The sequence below is a fragment of the Mauremys reevesii genome, linkage group 3 (assembly GCF_016161935.1).
Source record: "Mauremys reevesii isolate NIE-2019 linkage group 3, ASM1616193v1, whole genome shotgun sequence".
In the NCBI taxonomy this organism is placed as follows: domain Eukaryota; kingdom Metazoa; phylum Chordata; order Testudines; family Geoemydidae; genus Mauremys; species Mauremys reevesii.
In genome coordinates, this window is record NC_052625.1 from 164,309,253 (window position 1) to 164,323,855 (window position 14,603).

At 42.1% G+C, this 14,603-nt stretch overlaps 1 protein-coding gene across 1 annotated transcript in view; it reads right to left on the reverse strand.

Moving 5' to 3' along the window:
* The window catches only part of LOC120401172, a 40,272-nt gene that overhangs the window by 6,696 nt on the left and 18,973 nt on the right, over window positions 1-14,603 (reverse strand). The window contains exon 6 of the mRNA XM_039530829.1: window positions 12,902-12,997. Coding sequence (XP_039386763.1) covers window positions 12,902-12,997 — 96 coding nt within the window. The remainder of the gene's footprint in view (window positions 1-12,901; window positions 12,998-14,603) is intronic.

The window sequence follows — 14,603 nt, forward strand, 5'->3', positions numbered from 1 at the left end:
AGCCTAAAGGAAATAGCCTCCTCTTTATCAGTATCACCTTTGGATGTGCTACCCAGAACTAAATACAGTACTGTTTTCCAGTGCTGGTCTCATCAGAACTGTACAGAAAACAATAGTTATCAGTTTGCCTGGCATCATGACTGATGATGTCATTGTGTATATAACCCAAAATTCCATTGACCTTTTTGTACCACAGTTTTCCCATTTTAATCTCATTTTATTTCCTGCTCATGGTTCCATCTTAGCCACCCTCCACCCCAGCCTTTGTAATAGACCTCCGCCCTTTTTCATAATTAAAGCCCTTTCCAATTTAGTATCTTCCATAGATTTAATTAATAGGCTCTTTGATTACTCTTCCAAGTCATAGAAGATGTTAAATGAGACTGAACCTAACCCCAGTCCCTGCAGCACTTGGCTAGAGGCCTGATCCAAAGTCCATTAAAGCCAATGGAAAGACTTGCATTGATTTCAATGGGCTTTGGATAGGGTCTTAAGTACCTTCCCCTGTCTCTTAACAGAGCTGATTAGGTTGCATGACAGTGCTGAGCACACCTCCTGATATTATCATGCTAGAAGCATTGGGAGAGTACTACCAGCACCATGACACACTCAGACAGAAGCAAAAGGTCAAAGAAGGAAGGTAGAGAACCAGGCCAGCCATGACTGGCTGAGTGGGTGATAGGAAAGCCAGGCTGGCAATCAGTAACCAAAAGAAGATGGGAAGAGCCATGGCAGGTAAACAGGATGGGAAAGGGGCATTTGGACTGGCCTGTTGTAGATGAAGTTGGAAAGGTGGGAATTGTTAATCCCCTCTTCAGACAAACTAATTTTTAATATGCTTAGGAAAACGTGAACTAGTTCAGATGAATTTACTTGAAGAAAACTTTCTTAAAGAAAGTTTTGTTCAAAGAGGGGGACAGTTTCCCACTTTTCTTTCTACTGGTGCAATGGTGGTGCTATCATCTATTGCCCTTGGACAGGAATATATTTTTGAGAAATTTGTTTTAAAAACAGGACACACCTCCCTAGATGAGAACGTTCAGGTTGCATGTGAAATGTAACCACCACTTTATAAGTTCAAATCTAAATTAATGTTTTTTTTATGTGCACTGATAAAGGCAATAATGGTTAGACTAACAAAAGTAAAAGAGTTACACACCTGACTCCTCATCAGAGAATGAAAGCAGATTTTTTACTGTGTTAATACCAGCAAAAGTTTGGATTTGATAATGTATCTATCTATCTATCTATCTATATATATATATAACAGATCTTGTCTAAGTTAAATTTCTTTACTCTGAGTGAAGGAGGTCATTTCTACTCATTCCTGATAAAATTAATTATATATAGCTTTTTTTAAATAATAATTTTTATTGGAAGAGTCTAAAAATGTGCCTGAGAATTGCAGTAGTCAACTTTCCCAAGACTTAGATAATACTGACATCTGCTGGCTTTTAAATTAATGCAATAAGGTGATGGTTAAATAAAGACAAGACAGATGGCACAACCTTCTCGCAAAGAAAACTTAAAGAAAGTTAAAGCTACAAGAATGATCTAAACAAGTTTCACAAACTTAGATGACATTTAATGTAGCAACCCACGTGCATTATTCATACATACACATAATGTCCATGTGATAAATTGCAGAGGCATCATTTGCCATGACCTGCATAATTCAAAAGAAGCTTTGCCTATCAGGATAAAGGTAATAACTATGTTACCTGAGCACCTAAGGGGCTGGCAGAGTAGATTAGAAAGATAAAATAGGTAGACATCTACAACATCTAAGGCAAACAACTGCATACAAACATGCATATTAAACTGCCTTGCTAAAATTATGCATGCAATATGACTTCTTTCTCTATATTAGAATTTTAAAACGTTAGTTAAAATGTTCCAGTTGAATGAAACAGAGAAGCCCTAAATGCCTTAACTTTATCACCATGTGTAACAGTTGGTTTTTCCATTAAAAGAAAGAGCCTTAGCTTTAATGAACTGATTGTGTGTTGAGGCATTATATCAAACTTCAATAGACAGCCCACAAGACATGCAAATAAAAGTGTGACTTCATTACTGCCAAAGAGATATGAAAGAGAAGCAAACACTAACATGGCAGCTGGGGCCACCCAACTCCAAAATACAGACATCAGTGATAGCAAGTTTATAAAATCCTTCCTCTGTCCTTTGGAATCTGCTGCTGTCTGTCCATTGCCCAGCTCCAAACATAGTTGTCCGGGAGATCGAGGCATAAACCCTTCCAATGCCCTTGGGAACAACCTTGCAGACTCGTTCTCTATTGTGCTGTGAGTCTACTAGTGTTGAGTTTTTGGAGACAAGGTTAAGGATCTGGTGTTTCTCTTGGTTATTTTTTAAATAAATCATGAGGTATGTAAGAGGAGATGGATCTCATTTAAATATTTCCCAATTGTGTTGTACTTTTTTTTAAATTGTGTATTTCCTGTGTTGTTGGGGCAGAGGAGTCAAACTAAAAAGAGAATTGTGTTTTCTCCCCATTCTTCTCCTTAGTTGGTACTAGTATAATGCTCCCCCAAGAAACAAGGAAAAAACAAGGAAGCTGAAATTAGAGAAAAATGCACAGGCTCAGAATTAGCAAAAGGCAAAAAGGATGGAGAAAGACAAATGTGTTCCCTCATTCACAACCCCCTTCGGCCACAGCAGGTTTAGATGTTGTTTAAGTAGCTGATGAGCACACTTCACTCCATCTCCCTCGTCTTCTAATGCATCATTCAATATGGTTTGGTCTGAGGGCAGATCTACACTACAGAGCTAAGTCAACCTCCAGCTACGTGAATACTGTAGCTGGAGTCGATGTACAGTAACTCCTCACTTAAAGTCACCCTGGTTAACGTTGTTTCATTGCTGATCAATTAGGGAATATGCTCATTTAAAGTTGCCCAATGCTCTGGTATAACATTGTTTGGCAGCTGCCTGCTTTGTCCACTGCTTGCAGAAAGAGCAGCCCAATGCAGCTAGCTGGTGGAGGCTTGGAACCAGGGTGGACTGGCAGCCCCTCTATCAGCTCCCTTATCAGCTCCCCACTCCCCTAAGTTCCCTGTGCAGTAGCTGCCCAGAAGGCTATCAATTGCTGGCAGTTCAGCTGTCCCTCTCTCCACTGCCATGTGTGGCTCCTGCCCTCTGCCTTGGAGCTGCTCCCAGAAGCCTCCTGCTTGCTGTGCAGGGAAGGGGGAAAGAGAGGGACTAATGTCAAGGTGTCCCCCTCCCCCCCACTTACCACTTCTCCATATAGAGCAGAGTGGGGACAGGACAGGGCTCCGGATGGAGAGAGCTTGCTGGCCGCACCTGCTATCTCAACTTCCTGATCTTTTTAAAGGCAACGTACTTAGAGTGGAATCAGCGTACTTAAAGGAGCAATGCGCATCTCTCTCTCTCCCCCAACACACACACAGGGTGTGTGTCTTTGTCTGCCATGCTGTCTCCCCTCCCTCCATTTGTGCTGCCTTGTAGAGTGAGGCTACATTAACAACAATGTGTTAACCCTTGAGGGCTCAGCCGAGTGCTAGTTCATTATTTAGCAGCAAGGCATTCCCTGGGAAATATTCCTCCCTCTTCCACCCTCTAACTTCACCACCTCAATGAAGCTTCACAATCATCATTGCTGTGTACAGATTAAATTGTTTGTTTAAAACTGTGTGTGTGTGTGTGTGTGTGTGTGTGTGTGTGTGTGTGTGTGTGTGTGTGTGTGTGTGTGTGTGTGTGTGTGTGTGTGTGTGTGTGTAAAATATAGTTTTTTGTCTGGTGAAAAAAATTTCCCTGGAACCTAACCCCCACATTTACATTAATTCTTATGGGGAAATTGGATTTGCTTAACATTGTTTCGCTTAAAGTCACATTTTTCAGAACCATAACTACAATGTTAAGTGAGGAGTTACTGTACATTAGGTCGACTTATTGCAGTGTCTATACCGCGCTAGGTCAATGGGAGAAACTCTCTCATCGACTTACCTTATGTTTCTCATTCCAGTGGAGTACTGGAGTTGACGGGAGAGTGATCGGCGGTCGATTTAGCAGGTCTTTACTACACCTGCTAAATCGACCCCCAGTGGTTCGATCACCACACGTCAATCCCCCGGTAAGTGGAGACAAGCCCACTTTATCACTGAGAATCAAAGGTTAGTGCACAGTAAGACAGGGTGTGAAATTACAGTGCACTAGCTACGCCCTACTGATTCCCCATGTGGACATTCTTAGTCCACACTAGAAATGCCCTTGAGTGGCTCAGCTCGATATGCTTTAAAAAGTGTACTTTTAGTGTGCAGTATATTTGTCCACATAGGGAATTAGTGCATAGTAGTTAGAGTGTGAATTTAAGGCACTCTAACTTGCTGCTCACTAACTTCCCGCATAGACAAGCCTTAGAATCAAAGTCCCCAAGATACGGTGTTGAAATATCAGACAAAAATCATACTGAGTGATTGCGCCCTAAATTAGATACAGAAGGACTTGATTCTCCTCTTTCATCTTGTGTAGTCATTTACGGCATGATCCTTCAAAACAATTAAGAACATGCATGGCTCTCTCACTTGAATTGTCCAACTGACTTCGTGGGGACTACTCACATGAGCAAACTATATTTGTGCCTAAGTGCTACGTAGGAATGGGTCCATACAAAGTGGATGTAAAATGCAATTTAATCAAAATGCTTGCAACTTGCACCCACTTGCAGAGGAGTAAATGCCTAGACAAGAGGCAAGCCTGTTGCCAAGCAGATCTTATAATCGCTAAAACTAACTAATTAGAAGGGAATGGTAAAAAAACTGATCTGACAACACTAAGGCCCATGTAGGTGTTTTTGATCAATGATAATGCAATTCTTCATAGAAAACTTTAGGGGGTCTGAAAATAATATCAAATCACGTAATGTCAAGATAATCACTCTGAGAAGCTTCGTTTGTTGTTTGAAACAATTTTGGAACAAAAGTCTGACTATCACTGAAGATGATTAAAGCATTCTGTATTCCATCTAAATTGTCTCTTCTGATTTCTGCTTTCTTTGAGCTGAACATTCAATTACTTTTGCTTCAATAAAATGACAAAGATGAGGTGATGTCTGACGTATGGAGAAGGAAAGTTTATCACATTTCAGTGAAAAGTTTACATTTTCCTGAGATAGCAAAAACTACTAGAAATAAAAATTATTGATGCTTACATCTGAGTATTTAATCAGTCCTGCGTCAGGAGGACATTTTCTTGCAAGGCCTGGATTGACTGTAGATGAAAAAGATCTGTCCATTTTGATTCTGATTGATGTAAAGATTTTCTTGGATCATATCTGAGTAATGTGAATGAAAGGCAAAGTGATGAGTGCCCAGATGGTTCAGCCCAAGTAGCGGAGGGCTTGCAAACTGAGGGGCAGACACACTAATTGAGATTATCACAGCCAAGGCTTTTCACAGCAGAGGGTTTTTTTGCATTGCCTCTTCAGAAGGAGAGCTTTACTCTGCAAACTCATTGGCCAGTGCCACCCACTTTGAGGGCTGTGCTGACCAACTCAAGGACCTCCAGTGTAGCAGTGGTTATGAACATTCTTTACCACCACAATTCTTCTTCAGGTTGAGAGAGAATGAGCCAGTTTCTAGAATAGCCTGGTAGGTAGGGCATTTTTCATGGCTGTGGGAGACTCAAGCTCAAGCCCCTGTTATGCTTGATTCAGACCATGAACTTAAACCTGCATCTTCTACACCTCAGGTGTGTCCTGATCACCAGACTATGTGGTTCTCTAGGGTGGGTCTTACACAGTTTCTCCTGTTGGAGCTGTTCCACTTTGTATAAATAATTAAATATTCATTGAGTGAGAGACTGATTCTCTAGTCCAGTAGGTAAGGCACTCACCTGAGATGCAGGTGACCTAGGTTCAAGTCCCTGGTCTGAATCAGGTCTCTGTTTTATCGGGATGAGGAATGGGGAAAAAAATTAATTTCCAAAAGTTTCACAAGATGGGAAAAACGATTCTCATCCAGCTTTGCATAAACAATAAGGTGTGATTGATTATTTCAATGATTTGGGGAGGGGAGATTTTCTTTAAACTGAAGGCCACCTATGAGAATGGATGCCCAACTCGCCTTGAAATACTTGTAGGCTTCTTTGAAAAATCAGCAATAATTAGTAATGAGGGCTGACTGTATTGATAAATGACATACAACACTACAACAGAGGAAGCATGGGAAATTTGCAGGTTTAAGGCAGAAAGATAAGGAAAATGAATTTTAATGGACACTAGTGAAATATCAGGATTTGGAAATGATACTAAGTCCAAACAGTCTGGTAATATTAAGGAATCATTAGGTCATAAGTTGCAACAAAGATGGACCAGAAAAGAAGCATGACATGATGACACACTAAGAGAAGAGAAGGATAGGTGATGCTGATAACATTTGTATTGGAGAGAGTCCATTGGCAGTGCAAACTCAGAGTTGGAGAATAAGGTTTGATTTCCTTTAAACAGAGGATCAGATGTCTAGTCTCCAGAAACAGCAGCAGATACTGAAGACAGAGGAATAGAACAATAGAAAATCATGTTCTTGGAGAAAACCAGGCAGTGCAGGTGGGTCAGGATCAATGCCAAAGCAGCAACTGTTACTCCAGGAGGAAAAAGAGGAAGGCAGGGAAGATAAAGAAACAGAATCAGATAAAAAGCAGGCAGAATCCAAGACAGCATAGTATGGGGGCAAGCCTGAGTGATGCGGTCCTTTTGGAAATAGGTAAAGTCAGGACTTGCTCTGAAAGCACAGAGCTCCACAGGCAGTGATTTGAGTCCCATGGCATTAGGTTATTTTTTCAGCCTTTGATCCTTTGGCTTCTCAGGACTTTTGTACACACAACTACATCAGTTTTAATTCAAACCTTTTTGCAAGTCTGTGTGTGGACACTCTGTTGTGGATTCAAAATGTCTTAGGCCTGGTCTACACTACGAGTTTAGGTCAAATTTAGCAGCATTAAATCGAATTAACCCCGCACACAACGAAGCCATTTACTTCGACATAAAGGGCTCTTAAAATCGATTTCTGTACTCCTCCCTGACGAGGGGAGTAGCGCTGAAATTGACATTGCCAGTTCGAATTAGGGTTAGTGTGGACGCAATTCAATGATATTGGCCTCCGGGAAATATCCCACATTGCACCATTGTGACCACTCTAGACAGCAATCTGAACTCGGATGCACTGGCCAGGTAGACAGGAAAAGCCCCGCGAACTCTTGAATTTCATTTCCTGTTTGCCCAGCGTAGAGAGCTGATCAGCACAGGTGACCACGCAGAGCTCATCAGCACAGGTAACCATGCAGTCTGAGAATCGAAAAAGAGCTCCAGCATGGACCGTATGGGAGGTACTGGATCTGATCGCTGTATGGGGAGATGATTCCGTGCTAGCAGAACTACGTTCCAAAGACGAAATGCCAAAACATTTGAAAAAATCTCCAAGGGCATGATGGAGAGAAGCCACAATAGGGATTCACTACAGTTGAAAGTTGAAAGTTAAGGAGCTCAGACAAGCATACCAGAGAACCAAAGAAGCAAACAGATGCAGCCATTTAAACGGACTAGTGTTCCTGAAGACGCAAACATCATGAAACCTTCCCGCCCATCCTACGTTGATGTTGGTGAAACGTCCCTTGTGATCCACCAGTGCTTGCAGCACCATTGAAAAGTACCCCTTGCAGTTTATGTACTGGCTGCCCTGGTGGTCCGGTGCCAAGAAAGGGATATGGGTTCCGTCTATTGCACCCCCACAGTTCGGGAATCCCATTGCAGCAAAGCCATTTACTATGACCTGCACATTTCCCAGAGTCACTACCTTTGGTAGCAGTAGCTCAGCGATTGCTTTGGCTACTTGCATCACAGCAGCCCCCACAGCAGATTTGCCCACTTCAAATTGATTCCCTACTGTCTGTCTGTCTGTCGTTGCAAGCTTCAACAGGGCTATCACCACTCGCTTCTCAACTGTGAGGGCTGCTCTCAGCTTGGTATTCTGGCGCTTCAGGGCACGGGAAAGCAGGTCACAAAGTTCCATGAAAGTGCTGTAGATGGGCTGGACTCACCCCTGCGGCACCTCCTGCTGGTGACTTCTGATTAGCTCAATTTCCAGCCCAGAGCGCCCTCTGCAGGCCAGTGATCCGCCTGTCCTCTAGCCCCAAGTCTCTCCCTGGACCCCGATGCCTCTTTTTACTGGGTCTCCCCTCCCTGGGGAACCCCCAACCCACTATCCCCACTTTGCCTCAGTATTGGCTACTGCCTAGTCTCCATCTAGCCCCCATTCACTGGGGCAGAGTGCAGTATCTGCCACTCATCATAGGCAAAGGGGTTTGGACCTGCTGCCTTTGCCTACCCATGGGCTGCCCTTTGCAACCCCCAGTACCTCTTGGCCTTATGCTAGGCCACAGCCTGGGGCTTTCCAGGCAGGAGCTCCCCAGCTCCTCTGCCTTTCCCCAGCCCTGCTCCACTCTAGGTACCTTCTCTAACTCCCTGCAGCCAGGCCCTTCTCCCTCTACAGGAAGAGGGAGACTGACTGGGCTCCTGGCTCACTGCCTCTTATAGGGGCCAGATTGGGACCTGGCCACAGCTGAGCCTGCTTTCTCCCAATCAGCCCAGGCTTTTTGCCCCAGCTACAGCCCTCTCCTGGACTGTTTTAAGCCCTGAAGGGCAGGAGTGGGTAACCACCCCGCTACAGTGCCCTTACGCATGTGAAAGTTTCGCAGCCACTGGGAATCGTCCCACACCTGCAACACTATGAGGTCCCACCAATCTATGCTCGTTTCCCAGGCCCAGAATCGGCGTTCCAAGGCATGAACCTGCCGCGCTGCCATCGCCTCCTCCTCACCTGGTTTTCCAGGTTCTGGTTCAGCATAAACTGCACGATAATGCACAAGGTGTTTACAATGTTCATGACTGCTGCATTGAGCTGAGCGGGCTCCATGCTTGCCGTGGTATGGTGTTTGCATTGAAAAAAGGCGCGAAACAATTGTCTGCCATTGCTCTGACGGAGGGAGGGGCGACTGACGACATGGCTTACAGGGAATTAAAATCCACAAAGGCAGAGGCTTTGCGTCAAGGAGAAACACAAACAACTGTCACACAGAATGACCCCCTCAAGGATTGAACTCAAAAGCCTGGGTTTAGCAGGCTGTTGATTTCACGGAGGGAGCAGGGAACAAATGAATATAAAACAAATCTGGTCTATTTCTTGTTTGATCCACTCCATCTATCTTTTACATCTTAGGCTGGCAGCAGACAGTGCAGTATGACTGCTAGCCATTGTCATCTCCTGGGTGCTTAGCAGAAGATGCTGCATTAAGACTGCAAGCAATCGTCATCTCCTGACTGCTCGCCAGAAGATGCTGCATTATGACTGCTAGCCCTCAACATCTCCTGAGTGCTCGGCAGAAAATGGGAAATGACCTGGCTGAGTCACTCCCATCTCTGTATGATGATGATGGCTTTCAGTCCTAATGCACCATCTGCTGCCAAAAGGCAATGAGCTGCTGCTGTGTAGCAATGCAGTCCCACATCTGCTAGCACCCAGGAGACGTACAGTGATGGTGAGCTGTGTGGGCTCCATGCTTGCCGTGGTATGCTGTCTGCACAGGTAACCGAGGAAAAAAGGCATGAAACGGTTGTCTGCCGTTGCTTTCCCGGAGGGAGGGAGGGAGGGCGAGGGGGGCCTGACGACATGTACCCAGAACCACCGTGACAATGTTTTTTGCCCCATCAGGCATTGGGATCTCAACTCAGAATTCCAATGGGCGGGGGAGACTGTGGGAACTATGGGATAGCTATGGGATAGCTACCCACAGTGCAACACTCCAGAAGTCGACGCTAGCCTCAGTACTATGGATGCACACCGCCAAATTAATGTGCTTAGTGTGGTCGCATGCACTCAACTTTATACAATCTGTTACCAAAAATCGAATTCTGTAAAATCAGAGTAATCCCATAGTGTAGACACACCCTTACTTTGATTAGTTTAAATGAATAAAGGAATCAACTTAAGCTAACTCACTAGACACTTCTATTCTGAAACAAGAATGTCCACACAGAGTTGCCCCAAATAACAAAAGATGTGAATTAACACTGATGCAGTTATTTTGCTGTGTGAGTGTCAGTAATTTTTTTGCATAGCTATGGCAAGTTTGTAAAGTTTGTCAATGAAAACTATATTTCATTGTAATTTTAGTTTTTGAGATTGTAAATTTCAAAAGTGAAACTGGTCAATCACAAATTTTAAAAAAGCTAGTTTGTTTCTAAGAGCTAATCTACACTAGAAGTGCTACATTTGCGCAGCTGCATTGGTGCAGCTGTGCCATTGTAGTGCATCTGGTGAAGATGCTCTATGCCGACAGGAGAAAGCTCTTCCATCAGCATAATAAATCCGCCTCTGTGAGAGGCAGTAGCTATGTTGGTGGGAGAAGCTCTCCACACTGGTGTGTAGGTCAGTGTAACTTATGTCACTCAAGGGGATAGCATATTCACATCCCTGAGCAAGGCAAGTTATACCGAAGTAAGTGGTAGTGTAGACCTGGCCTAATTTTCACTTTGAAAAAAACAGTGATGCGGCATGAAAGAGCTTTTCTTGTTTGTCCAACTAATTACTAATAATTCAAAGTGGCATTAAAGCTGAAGTCTGGCATTTAAGCATTTGGATTTTGGACTAGTTAAAATTCAAATGAGCCTTTCAAAATAATCTGGAGCAACCAGCTCTTTGAAGAATGGAAGACCAGAGAGGAGAAATTGAATCTGTTGGAGACAGCATCTTTTGTCATAGCAGTGATACCATCTATGGAGACATCATTAAGGATAGGAGATAAAAGAGGCCATGCAGGTTGTTGAAAGATCAGAGGTATAATTAATAATAAAAGGGAGAGTTTTTCCTGATTAAAACACACAAAGAAGTGTTTTATTTCTGAATATATAACTTAATAAATGTAGAGAAAGATGTTCCTGTCGGTTTTTGAGGCATGATCAGAGATACAGGGAGAGAAGAACACTCTGCCAAGGACAGAGAGAGCATTATAATGTTATGTCCTAGATCTTTAATAAGAGGAAGATTCTATCCCACCAGAGCTTTAGTAAGAACCTTCTGCACCATCTAGTCCATCCCTCTGAATATTATAGGTCTTTTCTCCAGATGTCTGGACCCAATGTTGCAATCCTTTCTCAGGAAAAACTCCCACTGAGAGTCAATAGGAGCTGTGCCTGAGTAAAGATGGAGTAAGAATATAAGATGAGGCATTGACTAAATCTAGAGTCAATAGGATAATATTCCCAAAGAGATGACAGTCCCAGAGAGTGTTTTATATTCCCCTCAGCCAAGGCACAGTAGTATGCACAAGTCAGCATAAAGACGTCTGTGAGTAAGTCTCTTGCAGAGACACATTTACAAAGATTTCAATGCAAAAATTTTCTGCAGAAAATATGTGCTGAAGCAACTCATCACCTGAAACGGCTCTAGCTAGCTGGCTCCTTAAGGACCTCCTATTCTAAAGGGGCCAGCATTGTCTGACCTGTCCCCTCCTCTTGGCTAGCTGGCCATATCTGTAAGGAAATATATAACCCAGCTGGGTTATGTTACCATCAGGAGATAGCATGGGAAGTGGTCAGTTTCTCTCCTCAGCAGAAATCAAAGGCAGAAACCAGCCAGCTCCTTCTACAAAAGATTTGATCAGCCAACCACCATATTAACCAGCCTTTTCAAGCATCTTCCCATTGAATCGCAGTGATGATGTTCAACAGACTATTAGCCTCCAATATCTGCTAAAGAGGCTATTAGCTCTGCCTAGAGATGCTCGGAAAAACTTAAACCAGTTCATTCTAAATCAAAATGCTTCCGGAAATCGTGTTGATTTTGCCAACATTTTGTTTTGGCCAAAAAATGAAAAAACAAAGTTCCTACAACATTGACCTGTTCTGTTTTGATGTTTTGTTTTGAAATGACATTCCATTTCTATTCTAACATAATATTTTGATTTTGTTGAAATGAAACATTTCAATTGCTCCAAAACTAAACAATTTAGAGAATTTTCCTTTGTGGCGAATTTCAAAGTTTCCGATTCAAAGCAAAGCCAAATTCAAAATCATTTCCTGTCCTCCAGCTTGGTCTAGCTCTGATCTATTTTTGTTCATGTGACCAACTTGCAATCAAATTGCTTAAAAAATTCCAGAGGTTTAATCAAAACTGAATCATATGTTCATACATATAAATTAGTGACATTAGCTGTGTCACAGGCAGGTGTGGTTTGAGAGAGAGGCTGGAGGAAAGGGAATTGAAAGGAAGTATTCTACTGATAGGTGGAGCCACCTGGTACCAGCTCTAGGGGAGGCAGGCAGGCATTCCAGTATGAAGGCTCAGACTGAAATGAGTTAAAATTTGAGAGACTATTTGAGACAATATGGTCTTGCCTCTTTGCTTTGAGTATCCCTGGATTATACAGTATGTTCCTAATAGATAATGGGACAGACTTTCAAGTGCTCAGCAGCATCCCCAGCTGGGCCCAGATTTTCAAAAGAGCTCAGTTTCCATTTAAGCACCTAAGGAAGGGTCAGATTTACAACAATATTCAGCACCCAGCATCTCCCAGTGTGACGCTTAAGGACAGATTTTTCAAGAGACCTAAAACAGTGAAAATCTGATTTCTTAGTTTGATTTCTCAATGGGAGTTGAGCTCTTTTGGAAATTTGGTCCTGATTGTGGCTGCTGAGTACTTGATAATCTGGCCCACAATGCAGTGTTTCTTTTATTATCCAACTTTTTATTAATTCAAAATTGTGGATAATGCTGTCTGTCTGAATGCTGGGGCAGCATTGGTAACACACAGCTCAGAAAGTATTTGTGTAAGCATTAGTTTGTTCACTGAATTCACCATCTTCACTTACTGTTATGATGTGGTTTACTGTCTGGAATGGGCTGCTTTTAGCTGATGCTTCAACAGGACCTGAGTCAGGTGTGTTTGGTTCTAAAAGGATGGATCCCTTGAGAGGGGGGGGAAAAAAAGCATAAAATGACCATCTTTATTTTCTGGGTACTGCTAAAATAAAGGATAACTAACTCCCCTGCACTCAGATCAGCTTAAACAGTGACTAGACCCATTGTCATGTAGGATTTCACCAGGGTGAATTCAAACAGTGTGTGCTAATTCCTCTTTCACTGTTCCTGAATTCACTGAGTTGTTGAAAAGGTCAGAACACTAAAAACTTGTAAAACGTAAAGCCAAGTGACAATTTTAGTTTCTTGAACTGAGATTGGTCCTGTTGTCAAAACATTAAAACTCCCTTTTTAAACATATTTGAATGCATTCATTCCTTTTCATCTCACAAAAAAAGTGAAATTTTTCCCTACATTTTAAAATATCTGAATTGTTCTGCTAATAGTGCCATCTTGTGGCATGCACAGAAAATGCAGATACTTGTTGAATCAGCCGCATATTTGAGAAGGAATGTCTTCCCTTTTTGGTTCTTGATTTTACATGCTTACCAACTGAACAATGTTTAATAGCTAACACATGTTGAATAACTCTGTGGGTTCTAAGAGATTATTACTGCATGAGGCCATACTGCACCATTGATTTTTAAGCAGAACTGTCTACTTATTTCAATCAGGAATTCTACTTCAAAACTGAGGGCACAGTAGGGCCAATAATAAGTAGAAAAGTGGATTTATTTTTTGCAGATAATCTTCTGATATGAAATACATACAGATAACAATGTTTCCTTCAAATTTTCAGTTTGCCAAAATCCAACTGTTTTCAGCTAATAATAGTCCTTTATTCAAAGAAAAAGTTTGTATTTACCCCCATGGAAAAGTCCTTTAACGTTTAACAGAGAATTATAACCTTTCCAAAGAATTTTTCAGCCAACCTGTAGAATTCAACCACAGGAATATAATCCTCTATTAAATGCTGTAGGGTAGTTTTAAACATTCAAGAGAAAGGATATCATTCTGTTAAATTCTATAATTTCTTGTAGTAATTTCTATAGAATCCTGTTTAATTTCTATACATGCTTATGTTTTTTTATCCCTATAAATTCTATAGGACTTTTCTACAGAAGTAGACTTTGTAGATCATGTATTATATCTCCAATGCAGCTAACAATATATATTATGTATCTACCTTGATTCAACAAGAAACATGTTAGAATAAATAGTATTAACTCTAGGAAAAAAATAATAATAGAGTGCTAGCAACAATAATAAAAGGTTACTAGTTTGAAAACTATAGCTGGGAATAGTAGCACCACTGGGTCGGATTCATCCCAGGACAGCCCTGGCAAAGGCTGTTCAGAGGAAAATCCTGGCACAAAACATCTGCAATCTCCTCACTGGGGGACACTTGAGGGACCTACAAGATTCAAAAGAACAGGTGGCACTAGTGGAGAAAAGGTCCCAAAGGTAGAGCAACCAGATGTACACACTTATGTGGAAGCCAGTAAATAATTAACAAGGATTTGAAGGGATCTTAATGCATGTTAGTTACTTAGCATGAGTTAGGCTAGCTGTGACCCTAATGACGTGAGATTTGTAGAAGCAAGATAATGTGAGACAGAGTGAACTGTGTGAAAAGTTATTACGACCTTGCAA